Consider the following 18,990-nt stretch of genomic DNA (forward strand, 5'->3'; position numbering starts at 1 on the left):
ACATGATGTTTTGAAAAAAGATAAGAGCAGTGGAAAATATTTCTACCTGCCAGTGGCATGAGGTGCACATCAGTGTTTCTTTAGCGTGTGCTAGTTTGTGAAGACTGATTTTTAGGACTGAGGTATCTGTCCAGCATTTTAAGGATTTTGTTCTATTGTTTGGGATATTTTTTAAAAAATACCTAAGGCTGCATCTTATGGTAGTTGAAGTTGAACCTGTGGAAAGGTTTACCTTCACTAGAAAAGCTGTACCCTATGTAAAGGGACAACTGTACTGGCAAATTCCTCCTGGTTTAAATGCAATTTATGATAGCAGAAATGTATTTTTACCAGTATAATTTTGGCTAAAATAAGTTATACAAGCAGAATCATGTTTACACTAATACAACTATATCTGTGCTTTTACTGATGTGGAAATGTTTAAGAAAACTAATCACCAAACTTCAGTTCCAATAGCAGTGCTGCTTAGGCCTGGGATTACAGGGGAGACTGCTATCTCTTTCCAAATGGTGATATTTTATTCCTAACTATTATAAAATGGCGGTGAAAGATTTTTTTTCTAGCCAACTTGTGTAGTTTTACAACTTCTGCAAAGTGGGGAAGTTCAAAAGAGGAAAAGTTATACAGAAGTCTGTGGTTTTGAGCCTATTAGTATGAAAAACACTCACTTTTTGGTTTTGAATGATGTCTAGCAGACTGTTAGTCTGTAATGTGGCTTTGATGCCTTGGAGATAGAGTATCGCTCTTCCTGCTTTGTTTGGGGCCATGGAACAAGTCTGACAGAAGCAGCCCTTGCATATGGTTATAACAGTCATATTTTTCTTTAATATCCTTAATGATCTGAAATTTGCCTCGAAATCATGAAGATCCTAGATCTGATTTCAGGGAGAAATAAATTGCTTGGGATATGAATCACACAGAAAACATTGGTCTTGCCTCATTTTTTAAGGTCTTCCTCTCCCTACTTGTGGGATATATATATATATATATATATATATATATTTATATATATTTGTATATATATATATATATATGTATATATATATTTGGTAAAGACTTCAGTGAGAAATATCAGATCAGATCCTTAATTCTTTGGGATTTCTGAATTTGTGAAATCTACACTGGAAATGATCCTAAAGACAGTAAAGAGTTCTTGCAACCACACTTAGTAGAAAAGGAGGAAGGAAGCTTTCCGACATACATGTAGGGATATTTCTCACCAAAAGAGTTTCCCCACAACTTGGCCAGCATTAGAGTCTCTCAGATAAGTCTTCAGTCATCTGGAGCTCAACTGCACATATGTTTCTGCTCCCTTCTGACAGGAAATGGAGGTACTCAAGTGTACTCAGTGCTATAATACTTACTTGTTTGATTAACTTTCATTATTATGGTATTTTAAGGCCTAACATGTGAACAGGAACCCAAGTGTGCCAGGTTTGTTATGGAAGTAGAAGAGAAAGATAATTCTTGTCTAAAGAGCCTGTGATTGGGAATGCCTGTTTAAAAAATGTAAGAAGGGCTCCTGAGCTTTTGAACTAGGAGAATGTAGAGGGAAGTTATAAGCACAAGGACATCTGTTACGTGCACGCTGTCTTCTGCCCACAGAATTGGCTGTTGAATAGTCTGTTGCCTGGGATCAAAGCATCCACTACGCTTTTAGGATCTTTTGAAATGCCTGCTGGTAGTATGGACCACAGGATGCTTGGCCTTGGCCTAGCTGCTATGTTAGTGTGCTCTTAAGGACAGCCTGGTGTGGGATGGAGCCAGGTACAGGAAATGATTGGGTAGGATTCTTCAGAATGGAAAACAAGTAGCTAAGAGGATATGTGATAGAAATTTTCAAAACCATGACTAACAGAGAGAGTGGATAGGAATTCACCATCTTTCCCAAGAGAAGAGATAGAGAAGGTGGCTCTTCACAGGAGGGACAGAAAACCTGTGGAACTCCATAATGAAGGATGTTGTGGATAAAAAAAAATATGCATTGTCTCAAAGCAAGGTGGAACTAATACTTGGAAAAGAAACCTATTGAAAATTATGTCAACAACGTCAAGCTGTTTGCTGTGCAGCTCCATTCACAGCATGTGCTATACAGGGGGTGTACAGAACAGATGCAGCTCATAAAGTGCAGAACTGAAAGGTTAAGTCTCAGTATCTTGAAAAAACAGACAAACGCTACTCTGTTCTCCCCTTCTCCTCTCTACTTTTTTTTCCGTGTTCTCTCTTGGAGAAACTCACCAATTTAATAAGGCACAATATGCTGCTCCAAAGAGTTAGCAAGAGAATTTCAAGTTTCCTGTATTGAATCTGTAGCTGTGGTGTGAAAGTGTTATGGGCCTTCTTTTTCTAGGCTATTTCTCTTGGTTAATGACACTGAAGCTGGATTGATTTCTGTGGAATTATGTCAGCAAAAAAATAACATGAGACAGCAGTGAATCACAGCTGGAAGATCTGAGTTTTGTAATCAAGTCCTGTCCTTTCCTTGTCTTTTCCAACACTGCCACTGGCCTGCTGGAAGAAGTTGGGTGAGATGTTGCACTTCTCTGTGCCTCATGTCCTCTGTGTTTGATGAGGAGATAATGATCTCAAAACACTTTACCAGGGAGTCCAGCTGATGAACTCCTGCTCTGTAGGAGCAACAATGTTAGCTGCTGCTCTAGTCAGAAGCCTAAATTTTCCTTTTTCTGAGTAGTTATCCAAGCAGCGGATCCCTAAACATTCAGTACATGTGTAGCCATGTCATGTATTACATAGTCCGAAATGCCCCCTCCTTACCACCACCTAAAATCAAATTCTAGGTCTGCCAAAGGCAAAAAGCCACTAACTGGTTGGCTATTGACACCTGTCAAAGCAGCCAAATATCTACCTAAAATTTTAAGGTTTGATTTTCTTTTGCAGATTGGTCTTACTCTGTTATTCTACTGACTTTCAGAGCTAGTCCTGAAAGAAGTGTAGAATAGGAAGAAAGTGCTTAAGATCCTTAAGTGACAAGAAGTCAGATCCTTGATTCTTAGGCACCATTTTCTGGCATCTATGCTGTGAAGGGTATTAATTCTTAGCAGAGACTGTGAGAAGACGAAAGGATAAGTCAGAACACCACTTTGCTTCTTACACCAAGCTTCCCTGCTTCTTATACCATGTTCTGCAGCTGCTGATAACAGCCAGAAATGAGACACTGGGTTGGATGGACATCTGGTCTGAATCCCATGGGGCTCTACTGTCTATACTATCAGAATAAAAAATGGAAGTGTTACTAATGTGTGGAGTGCAGCAGCCTGGACTGGGCTGTTATGGGTCCAGACAAGATTCCCAGTTCACAGGAGCACAGTGATGCTGCAAGTGTAGGGGAATTTGCAAACCAGTTGCTTGTACTCTCCTCATTTTCTGGATATCTAGTTGTCTGTGCTCTCTGGGGCATACTACTGTACTAATGGGCAATATAACTTGAACTAAAAAAACCCAACATATTCATATACAAATGCTGCATGATTCTTATTAATGAGTTTGATAACTACACGAGGGGAAAAAATGTTTGTTTCAGGTTGAAGTGTTAAAAAAAATATTGATCTCCTGTGGTGATCTATTTTTGTAGTTCTTGGTAGATAACTAAGGGTGTTGTTACTCAGTTCTAATGATTGCAATAGGTACATATCCCAGATGAAGCAGAAAATGTCACCTCCAGGGTAAATACTGTGGGTTTACGGACCCAAGGCGGAGTTATTGGACATACGGCTGAGGAGGATGCTCTATCAGCTGAGTAACTCCTGGGCCAGCCTTGGGATTTTGTTCTCAACATTTTGGCAAGAAAATAGATCACCTGCCCACTGCCAAGGATGTAGCTCTGGGATTTCACACAGCACTTAGCTGTCCCTCAGGGACTTTTGTCGATGAGAATGGATCACACAGTTCCTCCTCCTCTGCTGCAGCCAGCTGCCTTTGGGCAGTCAGATTTTTTGGGCAGTGCTAAAAGTTTATATCAGGCTGGATGCAGATGTGGGTAGAGAGGAGCCTGGGTGAACAAGACAATGGGGAGGGGACCACAAGACCTCTTTGGCAATGCAACACAGAATGTACAAAAACATTCAGCACTGACCTAATGCTGACAGAGGCAGTGGGAATTTTACCGCTGCTTTCAAAGGCCTTAAACCTAGGCCGGGGTTGCCCACATGTGAATAAGAAAGTTGCCAGATGTGAATAAGAAAGTAAACCACAGCGCAACAGTATCCATAAGGATATAACAAAAGGGAGTATAGAAGGATTTGGGTGGATTTAGGCATTTATACACAGTGGCTGAAGTACAGTGATTAAAAAAGCAGTGTGTTTTCTTTCTCTTTTTTATTACATACAGATATTGTAAGAGCTTTCTTTTTTATTTAAAAAAAAAATTGTGATTCAGGGGTAGTAGTTCCAAAAAGCAGAATGTAAAATTAAGTAGACTGGATACATCAAAATCAAAGCATTTAATAAAATAAAGCATCTTTTTTCTTCCCTAAAAGTTATGTTAAAAATATGTAGATATATATTTCTTCAGAAAAGGAGATAAAACTCTTTGTTCTGATAGTGCATTCATTTTTCAATGCAATTAAGCCAATTAGACAAATGTGTTTGGAGGGTTTGCATGAATAGGCCAGGCAAGCTTTTTTTCCTTTGCTTCTCTGTCAAATGAATCATAGATTGAGTCTTTGGTTACAGTTTTGGATGGTGCTGGAATTTCTGAGATCCCAACGTAATTTTTTTTGGCTAACCTTGAACTAGTGGTGATGGTGTATGCATTACTTCTGTAGCATTTCATGGAGGACATGCAAAAAGTTTCTTTCATCCCTCTTCTGAAGTTTGCATTATACACTGAATATAGGGTTGGTTTAGAGGCTGAAGAGCTAAAAGAGATCCATGTGACAGCCATGAAAACCAAGGAACTCTTTCTGTAGTCTGTTTCATGTGGATGCCACAGCTGTACCACATAAAAAGGGAGCCAGGACAGAAGAAATAGTAAATTTAACATTAGAAACATCTTGATGGTTTTCACTTTTGTCCTTGGAACAATATTCATTGTTCTCCTGACAGTCCTGCCATCAGTGCCTATTCTCCATATGTACTTGATGACTTTTTGGTAGAATAGGATAATGAGAATGGATGGGATCAAAAACACCATAAGGAGGTGGATGATACTGTAGATGGCTCCCTCCCAAGAATCTGGGAGAAAAAAGTTGCAGTGGTCATCCCAGTTGGAGCCGTAGAAAAAGAAAGTTGGTGATGCAAACGCAGCATCAAAGATCCAAGATGCTACAATCATTTTCTTGGCTTTCCCTCTCGACACTTTGAAGCTCAGGGGGTAGACAATAGTGTAGAATCGATCCACACATATGGAAAGCAGCACATATATCTGGACTCCAGGGGTGAGATATTGTATGTACCTTACCAACTTACACATCACATTCCCCAGCGTCCACTTGCCTGATGTAAACTGGAGCAACACGAATGGCGTGCTTGCCACACTGATGAGAAGGTCTGCACAAGCCACTGAGACAACAAAGTAGTTGGTGGTTGATTGTGTCCTCCTGCTCCTGTGGATCACTAAGCAAACAAGGGAGTTTCCAAAGATTGAAAACAGCCATAACACTCCAAAAATCATGCTGGCTGCTATGATTTCCCCTGGCCTCAGATCATACTGCAAGACGATATGGTTCCTGTTTGACCTGCCCTCCTTGCCTGATTCTGTTGTCTCATGGCTAGCAGAAGGGATCGAGGTTTCAGGGTAGCTGATGTTCTGCAGCAGGAGCAATGATGTAGGGAGAACAAAAGGAGCGTTATTGTTATCCGTACCATGGGCAAACATCACAGCCATGTTTTCTGCTCAGGCTCTGCGTAAAGAAAGAAGCCAAAAGATTATATGTAATAAGTGTGTGTGAAAACCTATCTTGATCAATGAAAGTTAATCTTAAGTAAAATACATCTTTTTCAGAGAAAAGGTCAAAAATACACTATGAGATTGCCTGGTATAGCAGAGGCCATTAAATTTCACATGGATTTTTATTAATGTTCTAAATACTTTAGGACAAACATTTCTGTCTTCTGAAAGACAAATGTCCACCTCACAGATAGAGACTGAGATGCCACCAATGCTTGTGACCTGCAAACTGAGTGAGTGGAATATGCCCTCTTGATCTCAGGAATGGGTTATACTTCATAAGACGAGAAGGAGTTATGAAAAAACAGACAAACACTATCTCTGTTCATTTGACTGTATATAGATCTGGAAAGCAGATTAGACAGGGTATATTTTATATACTTAGAAGTAGAATGAGTAGTAGTATCTTTCACAATAACAACATCTTAAATATTTCAGGATACTAAAGGCCAAGTCCTGCTCTCATCAACCCATATAGTAACATACCTAAGTTTGGCAAAATGTACATACAAAGCTGCTGTGAGGCTATGATTGCGTAAGAGGCAAAGGTTGATAAGCACAAAAAAATGATAAGTATTTGCCAGCTCATGTTATGTTTACAAGCCATCCAAAGCCCACTTGTCCTTTTTCATGAGCAGAGGCACTATTGGGCCCATTCAATCAGATTTTTTTTTTTTCTTAGATTGCAGAATTGGAATCCTTTTGCTTCTGGAGTTATTTTTGGAATGCAAGAGAGATCTGGGTTTGAAGACAAAGGGAATATAAGCATAGTGGAAGGGCTTGTACTAAAGTGGACAGGAACCCCTCACAGTGAATCTTTTCTGAGCTCCTCCATACTGAGATCTTCCTGCTTTCTAAGGTAGCATAAGACAGAAAAATTCCTATACCCACAATCTAGTCCTTTGTTCACTCACAAAAAGTGCTATCAAGGACTATTAGTGGTGGGAGTGGCAGAGATCAGAAGGTACATCATCAACACTGATCACCAGGGTGAGCACTTATCTGGGAAGGTTTGGATGGTAGGAAAAGGGAGGTGTGCCTAGGATGATATGTGGCTACTTACACTGAAGGTGAGTGGCCAGGGCTGAGTGAAATAGTCTGAAGATGTCTGGGCTGCATTTTGAGTGAATGAAACTGAGGACCTATACTATTAAGTGGTAGAATGGTTAGAGGAAAGATAGCCCAGCACTGATGTCTCTGTTTTGTGGAAGTGACTTAATGCCTACTGCCAGTAGCAGAGTCAGGAGCTAAGGTGTTGTTTCAACTGTGCTGAGGAGCACAGCATATCATTTACAGCAACAACTAGATGCTTTGAAGAATCTATTCTGAAGAGTAATGCTGGCCACATATGCCCTGGCCTTGCTAGTTACCTGTTCCCTCTGTCAGCCTGAGAGCTAGACAATATAACAAACTCCCCCGCAACTCCAAACAATATATTTTTTAATTAACTACAAAGCCTTGATACAGAAGAAGAACTATGGAGGAGAAGGAAAATATTCTCATGCAACTGAGTTGTTGGGGGAAGCCTTCTGATTTTTGTTTCAAGTTCCAGTGATGCAGACTCTAACTGTAGTGGTTGCACTATCATTAGATATAAATGCAGTCTGCTGTTGAGGCTTTCTATGCTCTGAAGAAAACTAATGGAGAATGTTGATGTCCTTTCATTGGTTAGGGACCTCCCAAGCAGGGAGTGTGAAACTTTACAGTTTAAACTACAAGGCTAAGCTGTTAGGCTGAGATCTGCAACACTGATTTTGTATCCTGGAAAGAAACATTCACCACCTTTGAATATGCAATTAAAAAAAATTTCTTGACGTTCCTTTACTGGTGCCTAGAATAGTACTTTATTCTCTGTTATCTGCTGTAATTACACCTCAGAAAGAATGAATAGAAGAGCATACATCTGTCTCCCTTAAAATCCTATAGGTCTGTCACCAACCAGGTAACTGAACAGGTGCTATGAATAGTTGGAAGTAGCGCATAAACACTTAAGTTGTGCTCACTTGAACAGCCCCTGAGTTTTACACAGGGAAGCTTTTTATGGGTTCTAGTGGACCAAATTGTACTGTCAGGCCTTGAGATGTGCTAAATTCTACTCTGAGCTGAAGACTCTGTAGCTGAAATGACCTGCTGGTTTGCAGCCGTCAAAATGTTCCCTAATAGTTCGATTCACTGTTCTTATTGAATGTGAGTGCCTTAGCTTATGGTGTCTCCTTTCTCTTTTTCCTTTCAAGTGGATCTCTTTATTTTACTATTGGACCCCTGTAGTTCTCCTCATTTTCTTCTCCTTTGCGGAAACTGCCTTACCTTTGTACTAATATCACAGCCTTCATGGCTCTGAGGCAGGTTAGTGAACAGCCTCACCAAATCCATGAGCAGAGGGTGAAAAAAGAGGTCAGATTACCACTCTAAAGCATCATGGAACATTGATTCAATGTGGACTCTCATAATTAACTACAAAATCACCTGTAATGCTAATTAAAACAATAACCTCTTTTCCTTTTAGATGGTGTTTTTCACCTGCATGGATGCTAGAGTGGCCACTCTGTTTTTTGAAGAAGCACTGAAATATGGCTTCTGGGATCAAATTCTAGCTGTTAATTTGTGGTAGCTTTGGTACACACCACAGAATGTGATAGATACAACCTTCCTTTAAGGGGTAAAATTAAGTTTATTTCTTCAATTGAGACAAGAATGGAATTATTACTAGATAAGAATTTCTAGCTTTGTTTAGCTGGTGGTTGGTTTGGCTCTAGCCAAGTCATAACATAGAGAAAGCACTTAATATTAGTGGCTATGCCTATACAGACACCTTGTCACCAATTGGAGCTCCAAGAAGTGTCCTTTCAATTGTATTGTTGACATGTAAAGCCTCTTACTTATTAGAAATGAGAAGTATGTTCTTCAAGGTGTCATGTGAATGCCTAACTCTAGAGTCTTGATACTGTGCAGGGTTACTCACGATGAAATTTCTGATCAGAAGATCAAAAAGCCCATCCAGAAGCCAGATAGACAAGTCTAAAAAGACACCATCATCTTCCAGAGCCTACTAAGTGATTCAAACGTGCTGCTTTGTTTTATGAGGTTTTTCTCTGCCTATATCTAGCTTTATATTTATCACCAATTATTTTCTCCTTGTCTGCCTACTCAGAGCAGAACCTAAAAGTGCAAAGGCACTGGGAGAATTTGAAGTCTTCTTCCTTGCATTATGCTATATGTCATCTTCAAGAATACAATATAAAAAATAAACAGATTTGGAAAAGGAGAAGATGTGCTAATTGTCTGACACGATTACAGAAGACTTTTTTTCAGCTTTTTAGAGTCTTTGTTCACTAGTCAAGCTTAATATAACACTGTATGTGTCAAATATACGGACTTAATATACAATCGACTACATGGCACTAGGCATAAATTTAGCATGCTTAAAAATGTGAAGGGTGGAGAGCAGCATGGCACATCTACCTAGCTACAACCAGTCCATGTAGACATGCACAGCCTGCAGCAGGATCTGGCTGTGCTTCTTTCTCCTCTGAAGCTTGGCCTCCACAGTGTACCTGGCACTGCAAGCTTCTACTGAGAGGAGAAAGTGGGTCAAAGCATGAGTCACCAACACTGCTCCCAAAGCACTTGGCTTTATTTAGCAACTCTCATATTCAAGCAATATTGGGAATGAAAAAACCTCAGGTTAAGTTGAATACTTAAATGAAACAGTCTGAGGCTAGTACCAACTGGTTTTGATGGAGTAGGTCGCATTGAAGAGGGAACATTGCACGGGGCCTTCCCATCAAAGTAACATCAAGGAGCATCAGCAGTTGCAGCCAGAAGTGGCTGGGTTGCCAGTCACCTACAAGGGGTAGGCCCTTTTGAGTTCGGAAGTGGGATACTGCCGCCTGTCCCTTCTTGTGATGGAGGGTTATGTGGGGTGTCCCTCATTTTCCTTTCACGATTGCTCATCACTGGTTTCCCTCATTGTTTGTTTAGCAGCTCTGCTTGGCAGATAATTTCTGAAACAGCTCCTGTCTCTCTCTTCCCACCTCCTCTTGTGGCAGAAGCTGCTCAGATGGGTCTGCTCTCCTGGAGACACCCTGCTTTCATCAGCTCTGTCTATGGGGTATTTGGACTGTTTTCTCTGGCAGAGTGACAGAATGTACAGACAGTGCAGCCCACTAAATTGCATGTTAGAATTATCTGTAATAGGATAATACATAAGGATCCTATTAAGAATAGATCTATGGATAGAAAAGAACATTATGAGCTGATTTTCCTTCTTAATTTCCCCCTTTTCCATGTAGAAATGTGTGCTATTTAAAAATACCCAGCTGCTTGCTGCACAAATTAAGCTCAATATCAGAGTAACCAGATGAAATTTTATAACTATTATTGAGGAGTAGTGAAAATTAGGCACAACAATGAAATCAATTCCTTAAGCCTTTGAAATATGCAATCTTCTTAACACTGTTCTCAAACTATTTCTCCTCACGAGCTAAATCTGTTGTCCACTTCTGTTTAGAGATGAGACATTTGATAACACATTCACAGTGCAGGTGGAGAAAACAAAAAAAGCGCAGGGTTATAGCACTCAAAAACTGTTTCTTTTTGTTGCTTTTTAACCTAGGTGACTGCAGAGAAAGAAGAATGGCAAGAAATGTATCCAGCTATCTACTACTTGAGCTTCGTTAGCAAAGGGAATGAAACCTGAATGAGAGGAGCCTTGTCATGTGCCACCTTTCACCAGGGACCACTTTGTTGTATTGACAGCTGGAATATTTGGTTACATATCTCCCAGTGGCAGCAGTTTCCTGTTCAGTCAAACAGAAGAGGCACCCAACAGAAATACAAGTAACATTATGTGCTATGATTCTTTCTTCCTGGAAAAATCCACAATCATGCAACACACTGTCCACAAGGTCCAAATTAAAATACAACTACAAAAATAGGGACTTCAACTACACTGAGCACAGGATCATCCTGACTGAATGGCTAACAAGTGTTAGCTGGAATACTTTTTTTTAAAAAAGTAACTGCTATGTGATTAGCCAGTATGCTCTGAGATTCCTGCATTCCTGTTCGTATATCATTTTCCTCCTACTGGACCAGAAGTTGATCTCCTTGTATACTAAATGGTCTCTGTCCAACTCAGTGGACTTAATTACATTTTTCATAGGTGGCTCTGAGACCAGAATCATGCCTTGATTTGGCATCATGAGAGAAGGACCTTGATGTAGTCTATGGCCAGCTCATCCTTTTATTTGTGGGCAAGGATGTTTGCTGTAGTGGAGAAAAACTTCTGCATTATGAGTAATAGCCATAATGTCAGCATGAGTATGAAAAGCCCAACATGCGTACTGTTCTATGTGGGAAGTGGATGCTAATGATTAAAGGCTCTATATCTTGCTACATTATGAATCTTCAACTGCCATGTCCCCAGAGTCTGCAGCATTTGCTGCATTGCTTGATGAAATATGATTGATGTGTCGATGAGCCATTCAGTGTTCAAATACCAGATTCTTGGAAGAATGGTGATGAGCTCTACAGTCTCCCTCTACCTAGTTGGCCAAATTAATAAGCACATACTGGACACACAGAAGGTAAAAAAATATGTATAGAAAATATATGTATGTGGCCTAATTTAATTTTTATTTATCAAAGATGATTTTGTTTGATTTTTCCCTTAAGAAAATGCTGATCTGGTAGCTCAAGGTAAAATTAAAGATTCTTGAAGAAGCCACTTTAGTTTTGTTTGAAGTCAATGATTTTTATCTCATGTTTTTACAGTGAATTAAGACACTCAGGATGTGCAGGCAACTCTGTTAATCTGAAATGAATTGCTAAAACTGCAGTAATTTATTCATGAACTTGTGCCTTAACAGTATGTTTGTTCTCTGCTTCTAGTTCTGGAAAGGAGCTCATGCAGTAGCTGCAAATTTCCTTTATACCCAACAATAAGGAGAGACAAATGTAAAATATGTTAGAATTGTGTTTACCACTACCATCCTCACCTCATCAGCATCTGCAGAGGCAGAGAACGGATGTAATGCACTTTAACAAGGACAGTGCTGAAGCACATGTGGATTTTGCAAACCTCTGGTCTTTGAACGGAATGACCCTGAAGGAGAGGAATGGGCAGGGTCACCCAGTATGAGAAATTAATCCTCCAGTGGCTGTGGGGTACGGCCATTTGTAAGGCCGAGGGAGAATGCTGCATTCACATCACAGAGCTGGAATGAATTGTTAGGTTTTCCATGCCATTCCAGATGCTGATTTCTTCCATCTGCCTCCTGTGGTTCTGCCCTTGGCCTGGTCCAGTTAATCATAGCAGACCCCAGCACAGCACTCTGGCTACTAGCTCGTGAGTGTAAACATGAGCACAACATATAGTTTACAAACCACTATACAGTTTTATGAATCTCTTGTTATAAATATAACTCTTCTTCCCTGAGGAAAACACTCACAGAGTCTTAAAAGTTTCATGGCTTTATTCCTACTGCTGTGACTAGCAGGCACAACTGCAGATTAGCACTGATCTAAAAATGATGGCAGAACCCAACTCCTTGCCCGTTATGACTGTGGGGGCATGAAAATATGGGAGCAAGGAGAAGAAGGACTGATCTCATTTCCAAACTCTGCTTTCAAAATATATTCCACTTACTAGCATTGTCCAAGGAAAGTGTGGAGAAGCTTGAATATACTTTTACAGGCTGTTCACCTTCCCTGAAAAAGGCTTGAATCTGTCCTTGAACTTGCTAGGCTGAGCCCTTTTCTTACTCAGAGGCAAAAGAAACAGAAGGTGCTCTTTCCTACACATCTATGTTGATTTTTGGCAATGCCAGTCCCCGCCCACAGCACAACATGCAGTTCTGCCTGATGTGGGGAGTGCAGAGCTTACCAGGGCTCAATTGTCATGGGAGGTGTTGACAGATGAATCTGTTCAAATCTCATACCTGGCTGGCTGCCCTGCCCATCTCTTGGAAAGTCTCACCCTCACCCTGCAAAGGACCCTCTCCTCTGCAGGGAACACCTGCCAGCAGCTTCAGTGAAGACTCTGGCAGTGTGGGTCAATGTCTCAGTAGGAGTTTTCCTAGGAGTGGGGGGAGGAATGTTGTTGCTTCTAAATGGAAAAGTCATATGGAAAATAATTTTTGATATTAAGCCTTATGAAAACTTCTTATTCAGCAGTCAAGAAGTTAATATAGCAACAGTGTTTTTGCAATGGTAGTACAAACATTCATACCTGAACCTGGGAATACCTGTCACGTGGCTCTTGACCCATTTCAGTAATACAGATCTGGTGCTCACACAACACGTCACCTGTGTCAGATATAGTGATGAAGAGTGGGGTGACACTAATGGCTAACAAAATAGACTGAAACTGAATTGCCAGAGAGCTGAAGATGCTTCCAGGAGGAGGTATCTGACAGGAATATGAGAAGGAGAAGAGCTGAATGAGCATTAGCATTCCCCTTGTTCCTATGGGCCTCAGTCACATGACATGGCAATTAGAGTGAGCATCACACAATCTCCCTGTGCTGATTTTACTGGAGAAGACTGGGGGCTAAGGCCATGCAAAGTTCTCAAGTTGGTTTGAAAATGCCTGATGTAGAGATGATTTGGTAGAAGGGAGATCTTAGCTGAACTAGACTCAGGTAGAACAAAATCAGGTTAGAGAAAGCCACTAAGGCAATATACTGGCTTGCAGATAAACCCCAAAGGCAGGATTTTTTCCTGGGCAAGCTGTCAGTCACAAGGACTGTGGTGGCTGCCTGTTAGGGGGAAAGTCTGACAGTGATGCTGGAATGGAGAAATATGCAAGTGCTGCATCATGTTTTGATGTTTGAAGGACTGTATTCATGGTGGTGAGAGGAAGTAAACTCTACCAGATGATGTTAAGGGTTATTCTGTGTTGTCCACTTAAGACTGCTCCAAACTAGGGGATTGGAAGGGAGGAAGGAGGATCACCTCTAAATTGTTAATCACTAGAGGAAACATGTCTGGTATAAAGGAAAATGCAGATGGCAGTTCTACAGTATGGTCCCAGGTGGGAGAATGGTACTGCAGAGCTTTGCAAATAGAGGCTCCACAGGATCACTGTGGAGGCATGAGTGCTCTACAAGCTCTTATGTGAAGTTAAGAAGCAGACCTCCCCAAATGCACCTACACATATAGATTTTTTTACCAGTACAGAGTCGTCTTAAACCAGGATGTTTAAAATAAACACATAAATCCAGCTTCCCGAACCCCTATTTAGGGGTTGAAGATTAGCTTGGAAAGATGGCTCTGGATTGGCACCCAACTTTTCTGCTGATCTAGCCACTTGTTTAAGTGATTAACCTTGTCTTAAGAAGAAATCTTGAAGAAATACTTATGAAAATCATTGCCAGAAAGAATGGCTATGAATTCTGCCTCACACACACAACTAGCCTTTTGAAGGAAGAATGCAGTTTTCCTTTTCCATAGCTCTGCGGAACCAACATACTGCTTGATGTGCTGGAAGACAGTTGGATAAATGAAAAATATTGCTATGCATTCATAGTGAGTATATGCCCAAATTAACAGAGACAGAACACCCTACTTGCCTCTACCGGCTACAGATAAGGAAAGATTCCTACATCTGTGGGAATTTTCTAAGTAGCTGCATTCAGGCACCCACACAGAAAAAGAGGTAATGCTTTCAGAAAGAATGATCTCAAATTAATGACTAAAAAATACCAAAGCATCTGATCTTAGTGCAGTAACAGGAGGAAAAAGAGGCTGTTCAAATGTATCTAGAGACAGGGGGGAAAAAAGTAGATTGGTAGATTGCTCTTCATCTCAGTAAAAGTGATTTCCTGCTTTAATTGAACTGATCATGTCAGGGGATTATTTTTAGACAAATAAGTGGTATGGTTTAAAAATAAAAATACTGAATATAGAATATATAGAGAAAATAGAACACTATAGAAATACAGATTTTTTTATTCTGAAGTAATTCTACACATCTCTCTGCTTTCAGCAGAATCAACTTAAAATTCAAGCCTCACAGAGATTCTGCTCCTGAGGAATGAGTCCTCCTTGCTAAAACCCTGAGGGGCTGTAAATGCACATTAGTAAATACATGTAAGATCAATAACTGACAAAGCTCATCTCTCTTGCCTTTGCAAACAGAGCTATTTCTTTAGCCATGCCACTGTTAATCAGAGTGCCTACAAATCCACATACCTGCTCCAAAGTGTGATCCCAAAAGTGCTTGTGTCTTCCTCTGTGTGTTTGTAACTCCATGTGAAAGCACTGCTGGGAAGCTGCCAATCATACCGGAAACCATGAAGTATGTTCATGTCTGTAGTTGTCTCTGCCCAGATTGTAGATCTTGTTGAGGGGGAGAGTATTCTGCCCTTCTCCCCTGATGGTGGGAAAAAATGACGTTTTGCAGGGTTGGCTGCTGTCACTGGTTTCCTCCCGAGGCGCTGTTTATCTGTCACATAGGATCATGTGGCTTTTCTTCCCTGGGATCTGGCCACCCGTCTCCTGTCCTCGAAGCCACCGGATGGGCAGCGCAGGCAGGGCAGAGAGTCTCCCAGTGCCAGCTGGCAGCATGGCAGAGGCTGCGCGGGGCTGCGCGGGGGTGGTGCGGAGCCCTCCAGCACCGCGGACAGCGGCGCGCTGCCTGGTGTTGCGGGGGCTGCGCTGGGGGCTGCGCGACGCTGTGCCCGTCAGCACTACGGACAGCGGCGCGGCCCCGCGGAGCCCTCCCTGCCACGCGGCGCCCGGTGTGCGCAGCCCGGGGGGACCGTGCGGCGCGGCCGCCTCCGGCGCTCGGCGGCCGGCGCTGACGTCCCGGTTGCTATGAGGAGGGGCGACCGCTCGAGAGGAGGCTTGTCGGCGGCGATGGTCGCCATGGGACCCTGCCAACTAAAAGGAACAGTGAGAGTGATTAAAGAGATGAATGTGGAGAGAATATTTAATTAGCTTCCTTTGGGAATTTTTTTTCTCTCTCTCTCACTCTCTCTCTCTTTAATTACCATGGGGATACCAAAACTCATTGTGGGGGAGGGGAGAGAAATCGGAGTATCTGGTCCCCTCACTTAGTACTGGACACCCTTTTTCCTATGGGGAATGGCAACTGACACCATTGCCCTATGTTCTCTGCCACATCCACTTTATTACAGAGACTTGGCAATCCTCCCTAACATTTCCTCACAAATATTTGTGTTCCTCACAAACATTTGTCCCACAGAAGTACAAATGCCATGTAAATTATATTGCTCTGTAAGTTTAAGGAAGGAGTGTATCATTTCAGTCTTCATAGAAACTTTCTGCCTGTGATCTAACCAAGGAAATTGTTCGATGTTTTGATTAGTTATTTCATCATTGATCATTGGGTGCACTGGCTGACTGAATGAGTGAAGATTGACTCAAAAGCTGAATATTCCTCCCCCTTTCAATTTTCAGTGGATAACTCCCAGTATAATTTTGTAATTTTTATTACATGCCTTCAGGGCAGAGAAGGGAAAGAGCAGTTGCTTATTGAAAGCCACTGTCAAGGAAGAACAGTGAACTAACCACCATCCCTTTTTTTTTAGTCTAATTATTACCATATATGATGGGAAGTAAGTTAGAAATATGGAATGGTTTCTATAAAAGAATGACTTGAGTAAGTTAGGACCTGGTTAGAAGTGAGCAAGGTATAGGTAGATTTGATAGAGGTCTACAAAACAGCTATGACATGGAGACTGTGAATACAGATTGGCTGTTCCTCTTCCCCTCCAACACAAGAACTTTTTGGAAGGCGCATCAAGCAAAGGACTCTCATTCAAAATATACAGAAGGGGAAGGCTCCTCATAAGTGGGATATAGCTCTACCAAACTCCTTGCCAAAGGATGTTGTGAGTGTAGAATTTCACACAGATTTCAGGGGATATTGGAAAAATGTTTGAGAAGTACTAAGCAGATCTAAATAGACCTACATTTTCCTAAATGGATAAGCCACATCAGTTCAGAAAATCCTCTGAGCTTAGAGTAGTTGGAAGTTGGGAGAACTTTTGGAGGAAGTATTGAACATGGTTACTCTGTTCTTACTCTTCCATGAGCATCTGCTTTTATCCTCTGTTGGATGTAGAACACTGGGAAAGACCCCTGAGCCAGTAAGACTGTATTTATTTGAAATATTTTCCTTTTTGTTCTGCTAAGTTTGTTTCTGTATGATGGTCAATGATGTTGTCACAGTTTTATTTTTAAATAAACAAAAATATTGTCTTGTCTATCTGTTTAGTGCCTCCCTAAAGATAACTGGCTAATGCTGGAGCTGCTGGAAGTATTATCATTGTGCATCATGACCTTTCTGGGATACAGCCTGAAAAAAGAGTCCCACATAGCATATCTCTGTTTGTCACAGTTAGCAACCTTTTACTGGAAGAAGACTTAGCTAGAACTCCAAAGGCCTTAGGAAATGATAGTGTTTCTCATTAGCTGAAGTGTGCAAGTTGACACAAAATAAATCATAACTCTATGAAGGGCTCTTGTGGAGAACAATGCATTCATAATGATATACTACAAATGCTTTGTCAACTAATTCCAACATTTCAAATCTTGTGGTATGTTACAAAGTATCTGTGTTTTTGTTTCTTTGTTTTAATGCAGGAGAAAAACTGTATATAAGGCTCACAAGCTCAGGTAGCAGCTAATTAACCATGTTTACTAAACGCACAGTGATCATGAGCAGTGATGCTCATTCTGATCAGCTTCTGCAATTCAGAACACAGGAAGAAACCAAGGAAAATTGTGGACTGCTTAAAGAGGTGTTGCTCCATAGCTGCTTGACAATAAATTTTTGTAATTATTTACTCACGATAGTAAGATCAGAGCCAACAGATTCTGTGCCCTTTGAACTCAATGGTAACATTTCCATTAACTGTGCAACATCAATCAGGTAAATGACCTCAGTGGAGTGATCCGAAAATTACACCATATAGAGCACCAATAGTGTGGCAGTTGGCTCCGCAGGTCCAAGGTGCAAAGCTTGCTCACACTAGCAAGTGATTCTAGCCAGATGAACAGGAACCTTCAGCAGAACGGTTAACACACCATGGCCCCAAGGACAAGCACCACTTCTTTCTGCCATCGGTGGTAATGAACTACAAAAAGTTGTGTTAGACTTTTGCAGTTAATTATTTTGTGGCCACTATTATAAGTTTTTGTGCAAATGAGATCTCATCATCTGGCTCTCAGGTTACCATAACATTTTTTATGTCATAAGAATATAGGCCTGGATCTGAAAGAAATTCACCTCTGTGTGCCATTTCATGAATACCACTAAGTTATTCATTTTGCATTGTACTGGATCAGTAAAATGCAAAAATATTTCCATCTTTATAACTTTGCTGATAATTTTATCAAGTTGAGATAGGAGTGTGATTTTCCAAATACATCTACAGTATATCCTTGCCCAGTTAGAGAATGGCAATGTTAATGACAACTTGACCATACATCAGCTTCATTCTCAAATACTTCACACTGTATATTTCAAATCTTGCTGATTTATCCCAGAAGGTTTCTTTTCTTCTTCTTTTCCCCTTGTGATTATCAGTGAGAGAGAAAGATCATCTTATTTTCCTCTTCTTTCAAGCTTGGTTTCCATAGTAGAAACTGAGGGTGAAGGAAGATTATTACAAGGCAATACTTATCTTGATGGACTATTGCATGAGACAGGGAAACTGCTGTGTTGATCCACACAATTATTCCTCTAGTTTAGGAATACAACCTTTGGCAGGGACACATGCACAATATTTTGGAAGAAGGCATAACAGTTATTTTTGAGGTGCCCTTTCTCTTTCTAATCACAGGCATAAGGTTCAGGGTCTGAAATATGTGATGATACTAGTCTCTCATCATCTTAACTTGAATTATTTACTGTAGTGGCTGTTGAATTATTCAAGCCATTATAAAATCCAGGTACGTAATTTCAATACTGATAAGCTGAAAGAGAAGTGAGTGTGTACTGCTCATATGGCGCTCCAGAAAGCCTGAAACATCAGTTGTTCTTACTGTTTTGACACCATTGCTTCTCTGACAGGACCTAATCATAGTCTCAACAAGTTTGTCTTGAATGA

General features: G+C 40.9%; 2 protein-coding genes across 3 annotated transcripts in view; one reads left to right on the forward strand and one right to left on the reverse strand.

The window, feature by feature from the left end:
- CREBL2 (cAMP responsive element binding protein like 2) overlaps positions 1-11,604 on the forward strand; it is a 33,974-nt gene extending 22,370 nt beyond the window's left edge. Inside the window, exon 5 of one of the 2 annotated variants that reach the window (XR_009960485.1) lies at positions 10,524-10,579. Coding sequence is in view for 1 of the 2 variants with exons in the window: in XM_062592880.1 (XP_062448864.1) it covers positions 10,524-10,588 (65 nt within the window). In the remaining variant the exon portion in view is untranslated. Of the gene's footprint in view, positions 1-10,523 lie in introns of both variants that reach the window. The other variant, XM_062592880.1, reaches the window with a different exon arrangement.
- Positions 4,592-5,836, reverse strand: GPR19 (G protein-coupled receptor 19). Its single transcript, XM_062570863.1, has one exon. The coding sequence runs from the start codon at positions 5,834-5,836 to the stop codon at positions 4,592-4,594; it is 1,245 nt and encodes a 414-aa protein (XP_062426847.1).
- Positions 11,605-18,990: the final 7,386 nt, after the last annotated feature.

This window comes from Rhea pennata, chromosome 1 (assembly GCF_028389875.1).
Source record: "Rhea pennata isolate bPtePen1 chromosome 1, bPtePen1.pri, whole genome shotgun sequence".
Taxonomy (NCBI): domain Eukaryota; kingdom Metazoa; phylum Chordata; class Aves; order Rheiformes; family Rheidae; genus Rhea; species Rhea pennata.